Here is a 20,114-nt window from a genome sequence, read left to right as displayed (position 1 = left end):
CTTCTGGTGCGGTTCTCCAATCAGATTGTAGCTCGCAGTGTCATATTCCACCGTGACCGGGTTATTATTGTAGTGAATGGAGGGCGGCAGCCTCTGCTCTAAGCATCTCTTACCACCGTGAGCGGGTTTACATTGAAGTCAATTGAGAACCCAGTGCATCTTACACAGACGCGGAATGGTACCTTTTGTGTCAGTATCAGACGTCTAGGGGCGTGACAAATCGTCGGTATATTACGCCTTGGGAATGAGAACAGGTTGTGTAAAGCGTATACTTTGTCACAGTTTTCTTGGAATGCATCATGATAATCATTTAATAATTTCTTGAAATAATGTAATTTGACGTATTTGTTCTTTCATTCAAATTACCTTAAATGTTTAGGTAAATAGGTAAAATAACCAAAAACTGTGTCAGTTTCCAAAACATCTGGAGCTAAATGTACATTCATGGAAGAACCTCTTTGACCATCTTGTATCCTGGAGTAAATATCATCAGTTTGCTGCCTGTCCTCAAGCTTAAGCTTACTTTTATCAAAATTGGGTATGTGCTATATAGTGGGTGACACTACATGTCCCTTGACTTATTTTTTGTTTTTGATAGTAGATCACCTGCTGTGCTGTTTTGTTGGGTTTTTTTTCCAGTATGATACCTCTCTATGCCTGTCTCTCTCTTTCTCTCAGTCTCTCGCTCTGTTGTTTTTTGCAGTATGAAACCTTGTCACCAGTCCCAGTTGAAGCTGCAAATAATACATTTTGCATTTAATGACTTGCTTCAAAATAAAAATCGTTGAGTACAAGCCTCAAGAATTATTCCCAGCCATGGGAATGTGTCTGCATACCCCTCAGAAAGTAGGTAGTTGCGCCCCCGGCCCGGGACGTACTCCTGAATCAGTTGCATCTGTTAACACTTATTGAGACAATTTGTAGCATGATTAACGCAATATAAGTTCAATGGAGTTGAACTAAATGTAAAAATAAGTTAAATTAGTCTGTTATAGAGAGCAAATATTTGACCAAGGCGTCAGATAGTTTTTTTTTTATTATTTTAATTTTTTATCAAGTTTCCTTCAGCTCTCAAACTATGGTTCCTTACAAGGGTTTTCGGAAGAGTTTCTTCATAATTTTGTGCAATTTGTGATTGTAAGGATTTTCTCAATTGTCATATGAGCATTAACATCTGAGATCAACTGTTTGTAGCAGTGTTTCAACAAGGACATAAGATACTGAAGACTTTGTACTTTTTAAAAAAAGAAAAAAAAGCAATGTTACATAACACAAATGACCTGTTGACTGCTGAAATAAAACACAAGGAACTTGAACTCTTGCAGTTGTACACTGACTGCCCATGTGTTGCATTTCAGGACAACATCAAAGGACAAAATCAGCACATTTCAAGGCAAAGAAATGGAAGAGATATTCTACATCCTCGGCTTGGATTGGATCGACGTCAGGAGTGTCTTAATATTTTTTGGTATTTTTCTACTTTTGGCTGATATTTTGAAGAACAGAGCACCGAAAAACTTTCCTCCAGGACCGTGGGCACTTCCTTTCATCGGCGATCTTCATCGTATTCAACCTACCAGACTTCATCTGCAGTTCACAGAAGTATGAGTACATAGACACAAACAAAATGATATCATTAGTACACAAGAGTGTCTAAATCAGGGGAAAGGAAACGTCATGACTCTATTTATATTCATGGGATTTCACTTTGGTTAACCTTTTTCTAAAAACTTACTACCATGTCCTCCATTGAAGATTAGACGGAAAATAAGTCTTGAAGAATAATTTAATAATCTCTTTTAATAAATATTTAACAGTCTTCCACCATTAATATATTACATCATTTTATATCCTGAATTCAGGTTTGGCAGGAAGTTTTTATGGAGGTCTAATGACCAGGGTTCAATAACCTATCACTGTGATTGAACCCTTCACTAGACTGACGGGGAGACATTTTGAATTTAATTTTTTTTTTTTAAAGATATTCTGGAAACAGTCTCATACCAGAAACAGTGACCTATGTTAGGCTGATGCATCATTTTTTCAGAACACACACACACTCTTTCATTTAATTCAGTGAGAAAGTGTGTCCAAACATTCTCATTTAATGGTGTTCTTTATTTTCTCATTTCTATTTATTTAATGTTTCTCCTTCATTTACTTGTCCGTTTTCATTGTAGATTCTCACTGAATGCGTGAAAACTGTGAACAAACTAATATCCATTCCTTATGTTTCTGGGCCTAAATCTCTTCTGCATGTTGTTTTTCCTTAGTAGTGTTTTTTTAGCAGCTATTTGCCCATAAAGGCCTGATTCGTGCAGTCTCCTTTGAACAGTTGATGTAGAGATGTTGCTAGTACTAGAACTCTGTGTGGCATTTATCTGGCTCTAATCTGAGTCTCAGTTAACTTGTGATTTCTGAGGCTGGTGACTTGGATGAACTTGTCCTCAGCAGCAGAGGTGACTCTTGGTCTTCATTTCCTGGGGCGGTCCTCATACAGGTGCTGGCCAGTAAATTAGAATATCATCAAAAAGTTGAATTATTTCAGTAATTCCATTCAAAAGGTGAAACTTGTATACTGTATACTTTCCTTCCACACATAGTGATATATTTCAAGTGTTTATTCATTTTCATTTTTATTATTACAACTGACAGCTAATGAAAACACCAAATTCAGTATCTCAGAAAATTAGAATATTCTGAAAAGGCTCAATATAGAAGACACCTGGTGCCACACTAATCAGCTGATTAACTCAAAACGCCTGCAAAGGCCTTTAAAAGGTTCCTCAGTCTTGTTCTGAAGGCTCCACAATCATGGGGAAGACTTCTGACTTAACAGTTGTCCAAAAGACGACCATTGACACCTTGTACAAGGAGGGCAAGACACAAAAGTTGATTGCTAAAGAAGCTGGCTGTTCGCAGAGCTCTGTGTCCAAGCACATTAACAGACAGGCGAAGGGACGGAAAAAATGTGGTAGAAAAAAGTGTACAAGCTCTAGGGATAACTGCACCCTGCAGAGAATTGTGACGACAAACCCATTCAAAAATGTGGGGGAGATCCACAAAGAGTGGACTGCAGCTGGAGTCAGCGCTTCAAGAACCACCACGAAGAGACGCATGAAAGACATGGGATTCAGCTGTCGCATTCCGTGTGTCAAGCCACTCTTGAACAAGAAACAGCGTAAGAAGCGTCTCGCCTGGGCCAAGGACTGGACTGCTGCTGAGTGGTCCAAAGTTATGTTTTCTGATGAAAGCAAATTTTGCATTTCCTTTGGAAATCAAGGACCCAGAGTCTGGAGGAAGAGCGGAGAAGCACAGAATCCACGTTGCATGAGGTCCAGTGTAAAGTTTCCACCGTCAGTGATGGTGTGGGGTGCCATGTCATCTGCCGGTGTTGGCCCACTCTGTTTCCTGAGGTCCAAGGTCAATGCAGCTGTCTACCAGGAAGTTTTAGAGCACTTCATGCTTCCTGCTGCTGACCAACTTTATGGAGATGCAGATTTCACTTTTCAACAGGACTTGGCACCTGCACACAGTGCCAAAACCACCAGTACCTGGTTCAAGGACCATGGTATCCCTGTCCTTGATTGGCCAGCAAACTCGCCTGACCTTAACCCCATAGAAAATCTATGGGGTATTGTGAAGCGGAAGATGCAATGCGCTAGACCCAACAATGCAGAGGAGCTGAAGACGACTATCAGAGCAACCTGGGCTCTCATAACACCTGAGCAGTGCCACAGACTGATCGAGTCCATGCCACGCCGCATTAATGCAGTGATTGAGGCAAAAGGAGCCCCGACTAAGTATTGAGTGCTATACATGCGCATGCTTTTCATGTTCATTCTTTTCAGTTGGCCAACATTTCTAAAAAAAACATTTTTTTCATTGGCCTTTTCAGAATATTCTAATTTTCTGAGATACTGAATTTGGTGTTTTCATTAGCTGTCAGTTGTAATAATAAAAATGAAAATGAATAAACACTTGAAATATATCACTATGTGTGGAAGGAAAGTATACAGTATACAAGTTTCACCTTTTGAATGGAATTACTGAAATAATTCAACTTTTTGATGATATTCTAATTTACTGGCCAGCACCTGTATTAGCTAGTTTTGTCGTAGTGGTTGATGGTTTTTACGACTGCACTTGGGGACAAGTTTTTGCAATTTTCTAGACTGACTGCCCTTCAGTCCTTAAGTAATGATGGACTGTCGTTTCTCTTTAATTAGCTGAGTGGTTCTCGCCACAATATGAATTTAAACAGTTGTCAAATAGGACTGTACCAACCTGACATCTGCGCAACACAACCGACGCTTCCAACCCCATCACAAAGGCAAGAAATTCCACAAATGAATAACAAGGCAAAACAAGGTACACCTGTGTAGTTAAAACCATTTCAGGTGACTACATCATGAAGCTTGGCAAAGGGTTTGCAAAGTGTCAATAAAGCAAAGAGTGGCTACTCTTTCAACATATTTAGAGTTATTTAACAGTTCTTTTATTTGCTGTATTCAGTATGCATCTACAATGTAGAAAGTAGTAAAAAAAAAAAAAAAAAAAAAGAGAGAGAAAACGCTGAATCAGAACTTTTGACTGGTAGTGAATGTCACTCCAGTGTAGCTCCATAACACCAGTCTGCTGTGTATGTTCAGTTTGCACAGAAATATGGAAACGTTTTCAGCCTTCGCCTCTTTGGTGGAAGGATTGTGGTCATCAGTGGCTACAAGTTTGTGAAAGAAGCCCTGGTCGAACGAGGAGAAGACTTTGCAGATCGTCCTCGTATTCCATTGTTTGAAGCGATGCTTCAGAATAATGGTAATTTACTGCATTTTGTATCTAATGTTTCTAGCTTGTATTAACAACAACAACAGCAACATCAATAATAATATAATTGTAATAATAATGATGGTTTTGTCATTCCAAAAGGTCTTGTGTTGTCAAACGGTAATCAGTGGAAGCAGCAGAGGAGATTTGCTCTTCATACACTCAGAAACTTTGGTCTGGGAAAGAAGACCATGGAGAGATACATCCAGCAGGAGTGCCAGTACCTCACAGAGGCTTTTGCAGACCAACAAGGCACAGAAAACCATGATTTTTACTGTGACAAAAAATAATTTTATTCTGTACTCTGTGTTGCACATGTCATTTTTTGCTCTGTAACTTTACAACCCAGCATACAACAACAGATTAGTGCATCGTATCATGTGCACATGGTAATATTGGATCATGTTTGCAAATTTCTCTCTTTCCTTCACAGGCAAACCATTTAATGCCCAGCATCTGATAAATAATGCTGTGTCCAACATCATCTGCTGTTTGGTGTTTGGGAATCGATATGAATACAATGACAAGCAGTACCAGTATATTCTGCAGATCATCAATGAAGTGATGGAGTTACAGGGAAGTTTGTCGGCACAGGTGAGCCTCCTTTCTAAGCAAGATGCAGTATTCAATAATCCCATTTCAACAAAGATGCAATGTAGAAATATTGCAGAGCAGCAAATTAAACTGTTGCTTTACTTTAGATTTACAACACAGCCCCATCGCTGATGAAGTGGATTCCTGGACCTCATAAGAAGATATTCAGTCTGATACAAAAAGTAATTGACTTTGCAGAAATCAAGATCAAAGAACACAAAGACACCCTTGACCCATCATCACCAAGAGACTACATTGACTCCTTCCTCATAGAAATGGGACAGGTGAGTGTTTTAATGTGTCTATTGTGTTTGTTATTCTTTTTTACTGTTTTTTTACTGTTCATTTGAAATGTGCACTTCCTGTTTCTTTTGCCACTGACAGAAAGAGGACAAAGAATCTGGGTTTGATCTCAAAAACTTATGTTTCTGCACAATGGACTTGTTTGTTGCTGGAACTGAAACTACTACCACTACTTTACACTGGGGGCTGCTATACATGATCCACTACCCTGACATACAAGGTGTGTGTATTATTGATATCCAGTGTGTATCCAGTATGTGTGGAGTGTATAATTTCCCCTCAGTTATTTATGTGTCCCCCAGACTCACACGTTTCCTGTTTCCACTGTGTGCAGAGAGAGTCCAGGCTGAGATTGATGCTGTGATTGGTTCGTCCAGACAGCCGTGTATGTCTGACAGAGAAAACATGCCCTACACTGATGCAGTCATCCATGAGATACAGAGGATGGGCAACATCATCCCTCTCAATGTGTTTCACATGACAAACAAGGATACTACAGTGGATAAGTACACAATCCCAAAGGTACACAATCCACATGTAAGACTTGAAGTAAACACAATGTTAGACAGAGACTGAACTAAAGGATGTTAGTAATGAACAGGTGAGTAAAAAGAAATGTTTCTCCTTACTTTTAAACATTTGATTAGCACAGTATCACCCACTGTTTATGGGTCCTGTCAAATTAAATGACAGTGAGCTACTTATTTAATCATTCTTATCTTTGCAACATTAAACCATAATCTTGAACATCTTCATTTCAAATGTCAATATCCAATGAGTCCATGGCCCTTTGCCCTGAAAACAGAATTAACAAGCAAGGACAAAATCTAATGACAGTTCTGCTGTCTTTTCACTACTGTTTTTTATTGTTGCATTTATGACAAGTTAAGTAGAGCTAGCATTATTAAAAATGTGATGAATTTATTTAACCATTGCTATTTCTTCAGGGTACCGCAGTCCTGCCTACACTGCACTCTGTCCTCCGCGATGAGTCAATGTGGGAAACTCCAAACTCCTTCAACCCTCAACACTTTCTGGACCAGGATGGTAAATTCAGGAAGAGAGAGGCCTTCCTTCCATTTTCTGCAGGTTAGTCAGTGTAAACTCAGTCACATGCTGTTTTAGCTGAATAGGCAAACTGACAGGAAGATATTATCAATAATTTCTTGCCATCTCCTTCTTCTTCCTTCTCTTCTTCTTCTTCTTCTTCTTCTTCTTCTTCTTCTTCTTCTTCTTCTTCTTCTTTGTATAGTAAGAATGAGTTGTCTGTTGTGTTGTTTGTTCTCAGGTAAGCGTGTGTGTCTCGGTGAACAGCTGGCAAGGATGGAGTTATTCCTGTTCTTCACATCCCTCCTTCAGAGGTTTTCATTCTCTGCACCCCCTGGAGAGAAGCCCACTCTGGAGTACAAACTGGGAGGCATTCATTGTCCTAAACCTTACCGTCTCTGTGCCACACTACGATAAACTGCTGATGTAAAGACTCAGTGATGTTTATCAGTTTGCATGAAACCCCTTTATCATTTGATTTGCAGACACACCTCAGTCAGGCACAAAGTTGAATTTATTCTGTCAGTGTATTTTCTGGTTCTAATATTTTACAATGAGTAGCCCTTGAGGTGTTTCTCCTGGTATTGAGGATGGTAATTCTGAGATGTATTTTAGTAACATAACATAACAGAAGTGGAAGAAGTTTGAAAGTGAGAAAATAACCTGTAAGAACCTTGATCATTTATATTTGTATTGATATTAGTGAGATTTTTAAAAAATACTTTTTATGTATACACTGTAAAACTAAAATCAATCATTTTGCAAAATGACTTAAACATGACTTAAATGTATCAAAAATAACTGCAGTTTAATATCTTCTCTTCATTTAATGAATGAAATCCTGAATATTAACTAATTGTGCTACTGGGATTTACTGTGTTTGGTTTTATTCCTCTAACTAGCAGCAACAGCGTTCGTATAAGTGTGAGATTGTAAAACGTATACTTTGTGTTGCACATAACTTAATTGACATACTTTGGATGGAAGTATAAAGCGGGGAAAAAAGTAAAGTAAATGTAACACCATCAACTAGCTAAATGACTAAAGACAGTGGCATTTGTTTTATAAGGCACAAACATGCACTTACAACACACCACCTCCTGTTAACCAGAATAATCTAATACACAGATAACTCAGGTTTAGAACTTTTTCTTTTATATATTAGTTAGTTAGTTTCTGTTTTAAGCATGTCTGTTATTCTTCAAATACCATAGTGACAGAAATGAGTATAGTGAATTACGTACCATACTGTCTGAAATGTGGCACTTTATGATAGAGCCCATTTTTAGAAACTCACGGACAGTCCATATATATTTGTTTATATGTGGTGAAGAAAAGCCTTCACAACATCCACCCAGTTTGAGACTCAATATGGGCTTAAAGTGCACTCAGATGTAATTTGATGGTATTCACACCCAAATTGGAGGAAGGATTTAGGAATTAAAGCTCTTGGATTTGTAGCCACCTCTGTTTCAAGTGACCAAATGTAATTGGACAATTGACTCAAAAACTATTTCATTTTAAGGACTGCAAGGGCTGTTCCCTCAGTAATCCTTCATCATTTAAGGACACAGGTAAAAAAATCTGGAGTTGATTCCAGGTGCGGCATTTGCATTTAGAAGCTGTTGCTGTGAGCCCGCCTCATGCAGTCAAAGGAGATCTCATCACCATCCTTACGTTGAATAAAAAAAAGAAATCCATCAGAGGGATAACAGAAATGTCAGGAGTGGCCAAATCAACAGTTTGGTACATTCTGAGAAAAGAAAAACACACTGGCGACCTCAAGAACTCAAAATGATCTGGATGTCCACAAACAACAGTGGTGAATGAGCGCAAGATCCTTTCCATGGTGAAGAAAACCCTTCACAACATCCACCCAAGTGGAGAACTTCCTCCAGGAAGTAGGTGTAGCAGTATCTAATTCTACCAAGTATGAAAGATTTCATGAGAGCAAATACAGAGGGTTCACCACAAGGTGCAAAACATGAATCGGCCTCAAACGTAGAAAGGCCAGATTCAACTTTGCCAAAACACTTGTGAAGAAGCCGACCCAGTTCTAGGACAGCGTTCTTTGTACCTGTACTAGAACGAGGGGAACAAGAAAGCATGCAGAAGGCTTGGAACAGCTGATGATACAAAGCACCAGACATCGTCTTGGACTTAAACTGACTTTAATGATCCACAGGGTAAATTAATTGGTCAGAGTAGCTTAATAGTTACAAAAAGGTTAGCTGTTATACAGCTGAATAGAGTAGAGCGTAAAAGAAGTTCTGTAGTGTCTTCCTGTCCCTCACTGAGACAAACACCCTACCAATCACATGTCCAGCCTTCCAGATCAATTTGTTGACCCTACTTATGTCTTTTTTGCTGTTACTACTACCCCCCCAAAAAGTACAGGGCACTGGCTACAATGGACTGGTAGAAAGACTGGTGGTGGCAGTGCATGGGCATGCAGGGCTTCCAATGGCGCTGAGTCACTAGTGTTTATTGATGATGTGACAGAAGACAGAAGCTGAATAAATTTTGAAGCATGTAGGGACATGCTTTCTGCTCAGCCAAATGCACCAAAGCGTATTGGACAGTGTTTCACCGTATAGACAGACAATGACCCAAAAGTTGTGGAGTTTTTCAAGGCAAAGAAATTAAATATTTTGCATTTCACTTACTTAAGACAAAACTCAAAGCAGGAAGACTATCAAACAAGCAACAACTGAAGACAGTTGGATTAAAGGCCTGGAGAAGCATCACAAAGGAGGAAACCCAGCGTTTGGAGAAGCAAAGGCTTCTCAACAAAGTAGGAAAAATTACCCTTTGATTTATGGTAATGTTAAGTTGTCCACTTATGTTTGAGATCCTGAAATGAGAAAACTTTGCATCCAAATCATGAAAACTGTCACACAATTATTATGAGGCCCAAATATATATGGGCCTCATTATAATTATGGTCAGTTCAATGTCTAACACTAATATGACTGTAAACGAAAGATCCCAACAGTTCATAATTGAGATTGCATGTCAGTGCAACATTTACAAAGAACAAGTGGCATTCACTGAATTTTTATTTATCTATTTCTTGTGCGGTGCATTAAAGAAATGTGATATGCTTCACTGGTGCAATCCAGGGCAGAAAATAATAAAATAAACAAATAAATAAAGAGTAATGATCATTAGTAATAACAACAGTAATATTAATATATTGGTAGTTTGGCTTAAGAAGATGGAAGCATTTGTTAATGATAATAGCTACATGGAAAGAGAAGAGAAAAAAAGAAAAAAGAAAGAAAATTAAGCAGAATATATAGAATATTAATAAGAAAAAGAGTAACAGCGACAATATTAATTAGAATAATAATAATAACAAATAATAAATAACAAGAAGGTAGTAAAGGTGTATGGATAATAATTATAATAATCATTGTAATATTTGTTAGTCATGGGTGGTATATGTGGTCATGTACGTGACTTCAGTTGGGGTTTGTTTCCGGTTTTCTGATTGGGGGTGGGTGAGATTTGTGGTAAGTTGGAGGTGAGTTATGAAGAGGTTTCACATTTCATAAAAGGCTGACATATGGTTCTTTTTGTTTGCCGTTATTTGTTCAATTGAAATGCATTCTGTGAGTAAGTTGGTCCAGTGGGAGATATGATGGGATGATTTGGATTTCCAGTTTTCAGAGAAAGTGGGCATCCTTGCCTGGTTCTCTGGTGGAGTGTGAAGCTTCGTGATGTGATTACATTGGTGGTTACTGTGCCTTTTGGTGAAATGCACAGTATACTTATCCAGTGGAATGACTCTCCTTAACCAAACTTGCAGAGTGTGCTGAACGAGAAAGTCCAGTTTACTTTTTAATATGCCTTTTCTGCGTCTAATGATACGACTATGGCTTTATTTTGTTTAAGCTGTGATATGTTGATTAATTTGAAGAGCTTACAGACATTATTTGAGGCGTGTCGATTTTTGACAGAAGCCTGTTTGGTGGGAATGGATTAGTAGTGAGTTCACTGTTGTTGCTTCTGTAGCTCCACCCTCCCTGTTTCACTGAACACAGTAGCCTGCTTTGTTCAGTCAATAATGCAAAACCTTATCAGAAAGCTCAAAGTATAAGTGGTAACCTTTCATTCTACTAGCATAATCAGACAGTTTTTAGTGGATTAGAGGTTAAGATTCATGTGGCCCTATAAAATAGTGAGATTCAGCCCCACTCATACCAGCTGCAACAATAAAGTAATGCTCTATACACATTCACATACAGATTCACTGTATAATACAGTGGTATCAAAAATAGGATAAAAAAAAAAACAAGAAAAAGAAACATTTAAAATGTTATAGCGTACCACTTGAGGTATTGATATTTCTACAAATGTAAAAGAGCTTAGTCACATGCTCTTATTTTGAAGGCCAGACTCTGACACACCACCTTTCACCTTTATGTCTTATCTTGATATGTTTATTTTGCTGCAGTATTTCCCTGCACATTCCTGACTGCTTTCTATTTGACCGTGTTAACACAGCTAAGACGAGACCACTTAAATTTAAAAACTAGAAACAAAGATTTGTCTCTAATATATTAAATTTAGGATAAATAAGAAAACCAATGGAGGCAGTATTCAATGTCCTCGGTTTGGATTGGATCGACGCCAGGAGTGTTTTAATATTTTTCTGTGTGTTTCTGTTGTTGGCTGATATCATAAAGAACAGACGACCAAAGAACTTTCCTCCTGGGCCGTGGGCGCTTCCTTTTATTGGTGATCTTCATCGTATTGAAGCCAGCAAACTTCACCTGCAGTTCACAGAGGTATGAGTCCACTTTATCAAAAAACTATATAAACGTAAATGAAATGCATCATCAGTGAACCTTTTTTTTTTTTTAATTCTTTTTCTCTTCATGTACCCATAACTTAAATTGGAATCACACTGCAATAAACGGACAATCAAATAAGCACACAAACAAAAAAATAAGGTTGTGGCAGTAAGCAAACAAGTAAAACGAGTTTTTCTGAGTTGTTATACTGTACAACAGAATCAGGCAAGATCCCATGGGAAACATTGGAAATCATTAGCTGTAATAAAATGGAAATAGACTTGATTCTTAGTGAACTAGGTTTCCCGAGTATTATTCTGAATATTTTCACCACCAGACTTTGATTAGCACTAACCAATCTTCTGAGGTCAATAAATATATCAGGGTGAAAAGTTAACTGTGCATATAGACAAGTTTGTAGCTGTAGTTTCCTGGAAATCATCTCCAGTGTCTTGATACGAATTGCCTTTTGAGTCACTTCTACACTTCCACATCAGTCATGTGTGTGCTACATATTTATTAATAATTGTTAAATATATGTACTCAATGCAGTGTTGCACCACAACTATGTTCAGTTTGCACAGAAATACGGGAACATATTCAGCCTCCGTCTCTTTGGTGGAAGGATTGTGGTCATCAATGGCTACAAGCTCATGAAAGAAGCCCTGGTCGAACGAGGAGAAGACTTCACAGATCGGCCCTCCATACCGTTGTTTGAAGAATTGGTTGGAAATAGAGGTGCATTTTGTCTCATTCCGTGTCAAAAATTGCTAGGTGGTGTTTATAATAAGGCAGACAGCATCAGACAGACAACACTATGATATATATATATATATTGACAAATAATATAGACTTTGTCAGTGCTACCAATCAGGGCATCTGTATGACATGAGCATAGCGATACTGGCTTACAGTAGCTTCAATTTCAAGGTTGTTTTGTGTTCCCAAAAGGTCTCGTGGGTTCCAGTGGTTATAAGTGGAAGCAGCAGAGAAGATTTGCTCTTCATACACTCAGAAACTTTGGTCTGGGCAAGAAGACCCTGGAGCGATACATCCAGCAGGAGTGCCAGTACCTCACAGAGGCTTTTGCAGATGAGCAAGGCACAGAAACCAATATGCTATTTTACTATTACAAGTTAATGATATTAACATATCGTTTTCTCTTTCATTCAAGTTTGCACACACATCACTGTTTTGGATCAAAATATGTTCACTCATAACATCACTAAAAAACATTTATTAAATGCATAATAGGTTTTAAATAATACTGAGTCATCATGAGACAGTTTTGCCCTGACCTAAGGCCAACAAACCTTCAGTCTGTATCTTATCTACATTTTCTCTTCTTTTTTTACAGGCAAACCTTTTAATACCAAGTCACTGATAAATAATGCTGTGTCCAACATTATTTGCTGTTTGGTGTTTGGGAATCGGTTTGAGTACAATGACAAGCAGTACCAGCATATTCTCCAGAACTTAAGTGAGACTGTGCATTTAGAGGGCAGTGTGTGGGCACAGGTGAGTCTCCCTTGTGAAAAGGCTACAGTGCCGATCAATCTCACCAATAATTGAAGGAGTCTCCATCTGTGAGCGTTTGCATTTGCGCCTTTGTGTGCACTTGAGGTTGCATGTTTGTGTCTATTCTTTGCATTCAACCAATGGACAACCATTTATCCAATCTGCTTCTGCGTCAGCGGGCATACCCCTGGGTACCGAAACAAATACAGTGTTGAGTTCCAAGTCACCAGGATGAAGCCTTCATATTTAGATGAAGGAGGAGCCATCAAGTTGAATGTCCTTTCAGATTTTAGCAGAATGGGTGTTTCCCGAGGCAGCTGGGAGATTTTCTAGGCCAGGAAAAATGGCAGCCACAACAAAAGGTTCTTGGGGGGAACGTGATGAGACAATGGAGAAAAACCTTTGAGGAACTGCTCAGGAGATTCTGGCAAACAGTCAAACGACTGAGGATAGGTGAGCAGCTCTTGGGCCAAGCTGCTGTCAGCAAGGGAGAGGACTCTTGAGCTCAACTGAAGAAATAGTCTGGAACTTGAGCCCAAAAGTGATGGTTTTCTGGGTCTATCATGAGTGAGGTTTGAGGGTGGTTGTGGTTGCATCTGCAGTTATGAGAAAGACGTCTATTGTGATAGAGACAGACTGATTGATGCTTATCACTGCCCAGCTGTGGCCAGAGTTTGACGTGGTCACATGGAACTGGAGGAACTGTACACTCACTTGCCACTTCATTAGGTACACCTGTCCAGTTGCTAGTTAACACAAATACCTAATCAGCCAATCACGTGGCTGTAATTAAATGCATTTATTCATGTAGAGTTGATCAAGACAACTTGCTGAAGTTCAAACTGAGCATCAGAATGGGGAAGAAAGGGGATTTAAGTGAACGTGGTATGGTTGTTGGTGCCAGATGGGCTGGTCTAAGTATTTCAGAAACTGCTGATCAACTGGGATTTTCATGCAACATAAGTAATTTAACAAATTAAATTTAAAAATAGTCAAACAAAAGTACAGAAAAATGGCAGGAATCTGCACTTAAAGAATTAAAGGTAAAAGTACTCATTGTACACTAAAATGGCCCCTCATCTTCTCAATAGAAAGATAAATGTCCTAACTACTGTACTTTTGAGCTGTCATCTGATCTGGTTAATGATTTTCTGCTGTTTTGCAGCTTTACAACACAGCCCCCTGGCTGATGAAGTGGTTGCCTGGACCTCATCAGAAGATATTTAGTCTGACGGAAAGCATAGTTAATTTCATAGAAATCAGGATCAATGAACACAAAGACACCCTTGACCCATCATCACCAAGAGACTACATTGACTCCTTCCTCATAGAAATGGGACAGGTGAGTGTTTTAACGTGTCTGTAGTGTGTTTGTTCTTGCATTTCTAATAAAATATGTCTTCTGTCTCTTGTGTATCACCGACAGACAAAGGACAAAGAATCTGGGTTTGATCTCAAAAATTTATGTTTCTGCACAATGGACTTGTTTGGTGCTGGAACTGAAACTACTACCACTACTTTACACTGGGGGCTGCTTTACATGATTAACTACCCTGACATACAAGGTGTGTTTGAGTAATATCCAGATATTGTCAGACGTCTCATTTATGTGTCCCCCAGACTCACACGTTTCCTGTTTCCACTGTGTGCAGAGAGAGTCCAGGCTGAGATTGATGCTGTGATTGGTTCATCCAGACAGCCGTGTATGACTGACAGAGAAAACATGCCCTACACTGATGCAGTCATCCATGAGATACAGAGGATGGGCGACATCATCCCTCTCAATGTGGCTCACATGGCAAACAAGGATACTACAGTGGATAAGTACACAATCCCAAAGGTACACAATAAGTACCCTTTTCTAAGTTGGATTGCCTGTCAGTATAGCTTTGGAGTGAAATGTTTTTGTGACTTTAAATGATCAATTTGCTTTGTTCTAGTTAGTTTTTCCTATACTAAGAAATACTCCTAAAGCTATTAATTACTATCGATTAAAAGTTTATCCTTAAAGTTGAGTTCGGCGTTGACCAAATAATAACAGGATCTTGTGGAACATCAGCAGGTGAACATGCTATAATTAAAATCTCCTGGATAGCTACCTAATGTATGATCGAAAATGTGAAATGTCTGGAAATTATGAAGCAACAGCAACGCTTTTGTTATATGTTTCACATTAATCTAGTGTATCTCATGAATAAATCTATTTTAGACATGAACTCTGACGAATCCCCAAAATATAACATGACTTTTCCAATAATTTCCTAACAAAAGAAAAAGGCTCCATTTTATGCTTCACAAACATTAACTCATCTACTTTTTTTTGTATTAAAATTGAGTTACTCCATTATTTAATATATGCTTGGAAACGGGTGTTTCTTCAGGGAACCATGATCCTGCCTACACTGCACTCTGTCCTCCATGATGTGTCAATGTGGGAAACTCCAAACTCCTTCAACCCTCAACACTTTCTGGACCAGGATGGTAAATTTAGGAAGAGAGAAGCCTTCCTTCCATTTTCTGCAGGTTAGTAATACATTATTAAATATTTTAGCTCAAAATCATACTGTATACTTAGTCTGATCCAGATCTTGTGAACTCTCTGGGTCAAACTCGTCTGTTGTGTTGTGTGTTCTCAGGTAAACGTGTGTGTCTCGGTGAACAGCTGGCCAGGATGGAGTTATTCCTGTTCTTCACATCCCTCCTTCAGAGGTTTTCATTCTCTGCACCCCCTGGAGAGCAGCCCAGTCTGGAGTGCATCGCGGGAGCCACTCGTTGTCCTAAACCTTACCGTGTCTGTGCCGTGCCACGATAAATCAGTGTCCCAACATATCCTAAACTGACTTATACCTATGTCTTAGCACTATCACATTTAGCTTGCAATGCACCAACCATATCTGCTATATTATTATTAGTCTTTGATTAAAAATCAATTTGGGAGTAATTTTCTTCTTGTCAATCAGTCTTTTACTGAACATTTGCATTTCACAACGCTACTGTATTCAGGAGTAATCGCTACTATCACTGGGAACAATGTTAGTACAATCCTTTCTGCTTGCTACAGCTAGAAACGTATGGCTTTTAATTAAACATTACACTGAGTTTTAGCCCATACTTTTTACTCACTGGATCTGCTGAGTGTTCAAATTCACACAGAGGTTTATTGTCAAATCAGAGCTGTTGATCAGTTTGAGAATATGTTATATGAATATGTTATATATGTTATTAACAATTTTGTGTGACAAATGATTTTAATAAAAGAATCGTAAAATGAGTACAACTTTTTGATTTTTTCCTAAATTACAGCATTATGATGAATGATTCATACTCAGAAAACCTCAAGCTTGAGGTCTCTTTTATCTTTGTAGTAAAATGCACTTTCTCAGACTTCTGTGTTTTCCCTGTAAAGGTTTTGAAGTTAGAGATGGAAAATAACAAGCCAGAGAAAATAACATAAAACTGGGGTAGTTTGAGAAGTCTGAGTCTGACTCTCAGTCGGCTACAAACATAAGCAACCGGCTCGATGGAAAAAGTGTGAGGTGACTTCTATCATACTACACGTGTAAGTTTGTTTGACTACCCTAAAGATAAATATTTTAAAGAGAGTATAATCACTGTGAGTTCCAAGATAGCAGTGGTCGGCATATTGCTCTGTAAAATGTCACAGGGTGTAATCAGCAGGGTCAAACACTTGATTATCTGCCAAGAAAAATTTCTTTTTTCTCTTATCTACCACAGTGTGTGTGTCACAGGGCTACTATGATTGGAGACTCTTACGCTTCTGTAAATGTTATCAGCCACAAACACACACTGGAAATGATGGTAGGCATCAGCTAAACACTGATCAGCCTTCTCGTGGTAGCCAAAACACTGCTGTGCACCCGAATACAGGATGGCTGAGGTTGGTTTTAAAGATCACTTTGCGTACGTCAATTCCCACGAAGAATGTTGTATTTATGGTAAGATGATATTTTGTTGACAGTTGCTGAGTGGGTTAAGAACGATGAGCTGAGCTGAGCTGAGATGAATTTCCTCTCAGCCATTTGGAGATGCCTGATCATGCTTCTTACCTTTTCCATCCAGCGTAAGTTTTAAATCCATCCATCCATCCATTACTGTTAGTAATTATCAGTAACAACCATGTTCTGGGCTCTAAACCCTGAACTTTATTGCAGAGATGAGGTAAAAAGCATTTCAATATTCACACAATCATGTCCATGACTGTAACGATGCTCCTGGGATATGCAGAAAACATGTTTACACCATTGCAATCTTAAATCTAAGCACGTTTTCTCAAACTTGTATGTTTTTCGTTTGTGGGTAGGTTGCCCTCTGCGGCCAGCTGGTTGCCAGGTCTTCAACCCCCTCGGCTACCTGACAGTAAAGCCAGATGCAACCTTCCTCCTGGGCTCCAACCTGACAGTGTACTGCCACATCACAAATAATCCGGGGAAAAAAGAATGGTAGTAAAGCAATACCTTAAAATTTATAAGTTAGTGTCCCAAGGTAGAAGGAGATTGTGCTTCTTCTGCTCTCTTGATGCATGTGCAGTTGAACTCGTTATGAAGAAATTTAAAAGTTAACTTTGTGGTATATCTGTTTGCAATTCAGGGTCTCAGGGCTTATCACCCCTGAAGGTACTTCACTTGATTTATAGTTCATAATTGAGATTGCATGTCAGTGCAAATCACCTTAATCAGCCACACCTGAGAAGACTGACTAAAAGGCCTGTTGAAGAAGCCTGGGGAATGACTTTTCCACTGCAGAAGCTCACCATGGCTCACCTGTTTTTTCTGTCCCTTCTTGTAAAATAAATACTTTTTGAAACTCCATCATGTGTCTCCACTTTTATGTTGCACCTCTCGAGCCGGGACGTAACAGCAACATTTACAAAGAACAAGTGGCATTCACTGAACTTTTATTTATCTATTTTTTGTGCAGTGCATTAAAGAAATGTGATATGCTGCACTGGGGCAATCCAGGACAGAAAATAATAAAATAAACAAATAAATAAAGAGTAATGATCATTAGTAATAACAACAGTAATATTAATATATTGGTAGTTTGGCTTAAGAAGATGGAAGCATTTGTTAATGATAATAGCTACATGGAAAGAGAAGAGAAAAAAAGAAAAAAGAAAGAAAATTAAGCAGAATATATAGAATATTAATAAGAAAAAGAGTAACAGCAACAGTATTAATTAGAATAATAATAATAACAAATAATAAATAAACAAGAAGGTAGTAAAGGTGTATGGATAATAATTATAATAATCATTGTAATATTTGTTAGTCATGGGTGGTATATGTGGTCATGTACGTGACTTCAGTTGGGGTTTGTTTCCGGTTTTCTGATTGGGGTGTGGGTGAGATTTGTGGTAAGTTGGAGGTGAGTTATGAAGAGGTTTCACATTTCATAAAAGGCTGACATATGGTTCTTTTTGTTTGCCGTTATTTGTTCAATTGAAATGCATTCTGTGAGTAAGTTGGTCCAGTGGGAGATATGATGGGATGATTTGGATTTCCAGTTTTCAGAGAAAGTGGGCATCCTTGCCTGGTTCTCTGGTGGAGTGTGAAGCTTCGTGATGTGATTACATTGGTGGTTACTGTGCCTTTTGGTGAAATGCACAGTATACTTATCCAGTGGAATGACTCTCCTTAACCAAACTTGCAGAGTGTGCTGAACGAGAAAGTCCAGTTTACTTTTTAATATGCCTTTTCTGCGTCTAATGATACGACTATGGCTTTATTTTGTTTAAGCTGTGATATGTTGATTAATTTGAAGAGCTTACAGACATTATTTGAGGCGTGTCGATTTTTGACAGAAGCCTGTTTGGTGGGAATGGATTAGTAGTGAGTTCACTGTTGTTGCTTCTGTAGCTCCACCCTCCCTGTTTCACTGAACACAGTAGCCTGCTTTGTTCAGTCAATAATGCAAAACCTTATCAGAAAGCTCAAAGTATAAGTGGTAACCTTTCATTCTACTAGCATAATCAGACAGTTTTTAGTGGATTAGAGGTTAAGATTCATGTGGCCCTATAAAATAGTGAGATTCAGCCCCACTCATACCAGATGCAACAATACAGGTGCTGGCCAGTAAATTAGAATATCATCAAAAAGTTGAATTATTTCAGTAATTCCATTCAAAAGGTGAAACTTGTATACTGTATACTTTCCTTCCACACATAGTGATATATTTCAAGTGTTTATTCATTTTCATTTTTATTATTACAACTGACAGCTAATGAAAACACCAAATTCAGTATCTCAGAAAATTAGAATATTCTGAAAAGGCCAATGAAAAAAATGTTTTTTTTAGAAATGTTGGCCAACTGAAAAGAATGAACATGAAAAGCATGCGCATGTATAGCACTCAATACTTAGTCGGGGCTCCTTTTGCCTCAATCACTGCATTAATGCGGCGTGGCATGGACTCGATCAGTCTGTGGCACTGCTCAGGTGTTATGAGAGCCCAGGTTGCTCTGATAGTCGTCTTCAGCTCCTCTGCATTGTTGGGTCTAGCGCATTGCATCTTCCGCTTCACAATACCCCATAGATTTTCTATGGGGTTAAGGTCAGGCGAGTTTGCTGGCCAATCAAGGACAGGGATACCATGGTCCTTGAACCAGGTACTGGTGGTTTTGGCACTGTGTGCAGGTGCCAAGTCCTGTTGAAAAGTGAAATCTGCATCTCCATAAAGTTGGTCAGCAGCAGGAAGCATGAAGTGCTCTAAAACTTCCTGGTAGACAGCTGCATTGACCTTGGACCTCAGGAAACAGAGTGGGCCAACACCGGCAGATGACATGGCACCCCACACCATCACTGACGGTGGAAACTTTACACTGGACCTCATGCAACGTGGATTCTGTGCTTCTCCGCTCTTCCTCCAGACTCTGGGTCCTTGATTTCCAAAGGAAATGCAAAATTTGCTTTCATCAGAAAACATAACTTTGGACCACTCAGCAGCAGTCCAGTCCTTGGCCCAGGCGAGACGCTTCTTACGCTGTTTCTTGTTCAAGAGTGGCTTGACACA

General features: G+C 38.8%; 2 protein-coding genes and 1 long non-coding RNA gene across 4 annotated transcripts; all 3 read left to right on the top strand.

Moving 5' to 3' along the window:
- The first annotated feature begins 1,084 nt into the window (after positions 1-1,084).
- Positions 1,085-7,620, top strand: LOC125009824 (cytochrome P450 2J4-like). Of its 2 annotated transcripts, XM_047588041.1 has the most exons (9): positions 1,297-1,602; positions 4,653-4,815; positions 4,927-5,076; positions 5,258-5,418; positions 5,526-5,702; positions 5,803-5,941; positions 6,056-6,243; positions 6,669-6,810; positions 7,010-7,620. In XM_047588041.1, exons 1-9 carry the CDS (start codon positions 1,402-1,404, stop codon positions 7,183-7,185), a joined length of 1,497 nt encoding a protein of 498 aa, XP_047443997.1. In that variant the 5' UTR covers positions 1,297-1,401; the 3' UTR covers positions 7,186-7,620. The 2 variants fall into 2 exon arrangements, with proteins under 2 accessions (XP_047443998.1, XP_047443997.1); XM_047588042.1 differs by lacking the exon at positions 7,010-7,620 and having other exon boundaries at positions 1,085-1,602; positions 6,056-6,322; positions 6,669-6,815.
- A 3,609-nt stretch (positions 7,621-11,229) lies between these two features.
- LOC125009827 (cytochrome P450 2J4-like) lies at positions 11,230-16,356 on the top strand. The gene is made up of 9 exons (XM_047588046.1): positions 11,230-11,561; positions 12,143-12,305; positions 12,519-12,668; positions 12,925-13,085; positions 14,251-14,427; positions 14,512-14,650; positions 14,738-14,925; positions 15,467-15,608; positions 15,722-16,356. Exons 1-9 carry the CDS (start codon positions 11,361-11,363, stop codon positions 15,895-15,897), a joined length of 1,497 nt encoding a protein of 498 aa, XP_047444002.1. The 5' UTR covers positions 11,230-11,360; the 3' UTR covers positions 15,898-16,356.
- A 497-nt stretch (positions 16,357-16,853) lies between these two features.
- LOC125009837 lies at positions 16,854-17,863 on the top strand. Its single transcript, XR_007112987.1, has 3 exons — positions 16,854-16,983; positions 17,065-17,166; positions 17,407-17,863. It is a non-coding gene; the product is annotated as an uncharacterized LOC125009837 (long non-coding RNA).
- The last annotated feature ends 2,251 nt before the right edge of the window (positions 17,864-20,114 follow it).

This window comes from Mugil cephalus, chromosome 6, assembly GCF_022458985.1.
Source record: "Mugil cephalus isolate CIBA_MC_2020 chromosome 6, CIBA_Mcephalus_1.1, whole genome shotgun sequence".
Lineage (NCBI taxonomy): Eukaryota > Metazoa > Chordata > Actinopteri > Mugiliformes > Mugilidae > Mugil > Mugil cephalus.
This window is presented reverse-complemented; position numbering and strand designations above follow the sequence as displayed.

Bases quoted from the DNA above. Each gene is read 5' to 3' on its own strand.
- LOC125009824 (XM_047588041.1), top strand. From the start codon at position 1,402: ATGGAAGAGATATTCTACATCCTCGGCTTGGATTGGATCGACGTCAGG. The intron at 5,703-5,802 runs GTGAGTGTTTTA...TGCCACTGACAG, and splicing joins TCCTCATAGAAATGGGACAG to AAAGAGGACAAAGAATCTGG. The intron at 6,811-7,009 runs GTTAGTCAGTGT...GTTTGTTCTCAG, and splicing joins CTTCCTTCCATTTTCTGCAG to GTAAGCGTGTGTGTCTCGGT.
- LOC125009827 (XM_047588046.1), top strand. From the start codon at position 11,361: ATGGAGGCAGTATTCAATGTCCTCGGTTTGGATTGGATCGACGCCAGG. The intron at 13,086-14,250 runs GTGAGTCTCCCT...GCTGTTTTGCAG, and splicing joins AGGGCAGTGTGTGGGCACAG to CTTTACAACACAGCCCCCTG. The intron at 14,651-14,737 runs GTGTGTTTGAGT...CACTGTGTGCAG, and splicing joins TAACTACCCTGACATACAAG to AGAGAGTCCAGGCTGAGATT.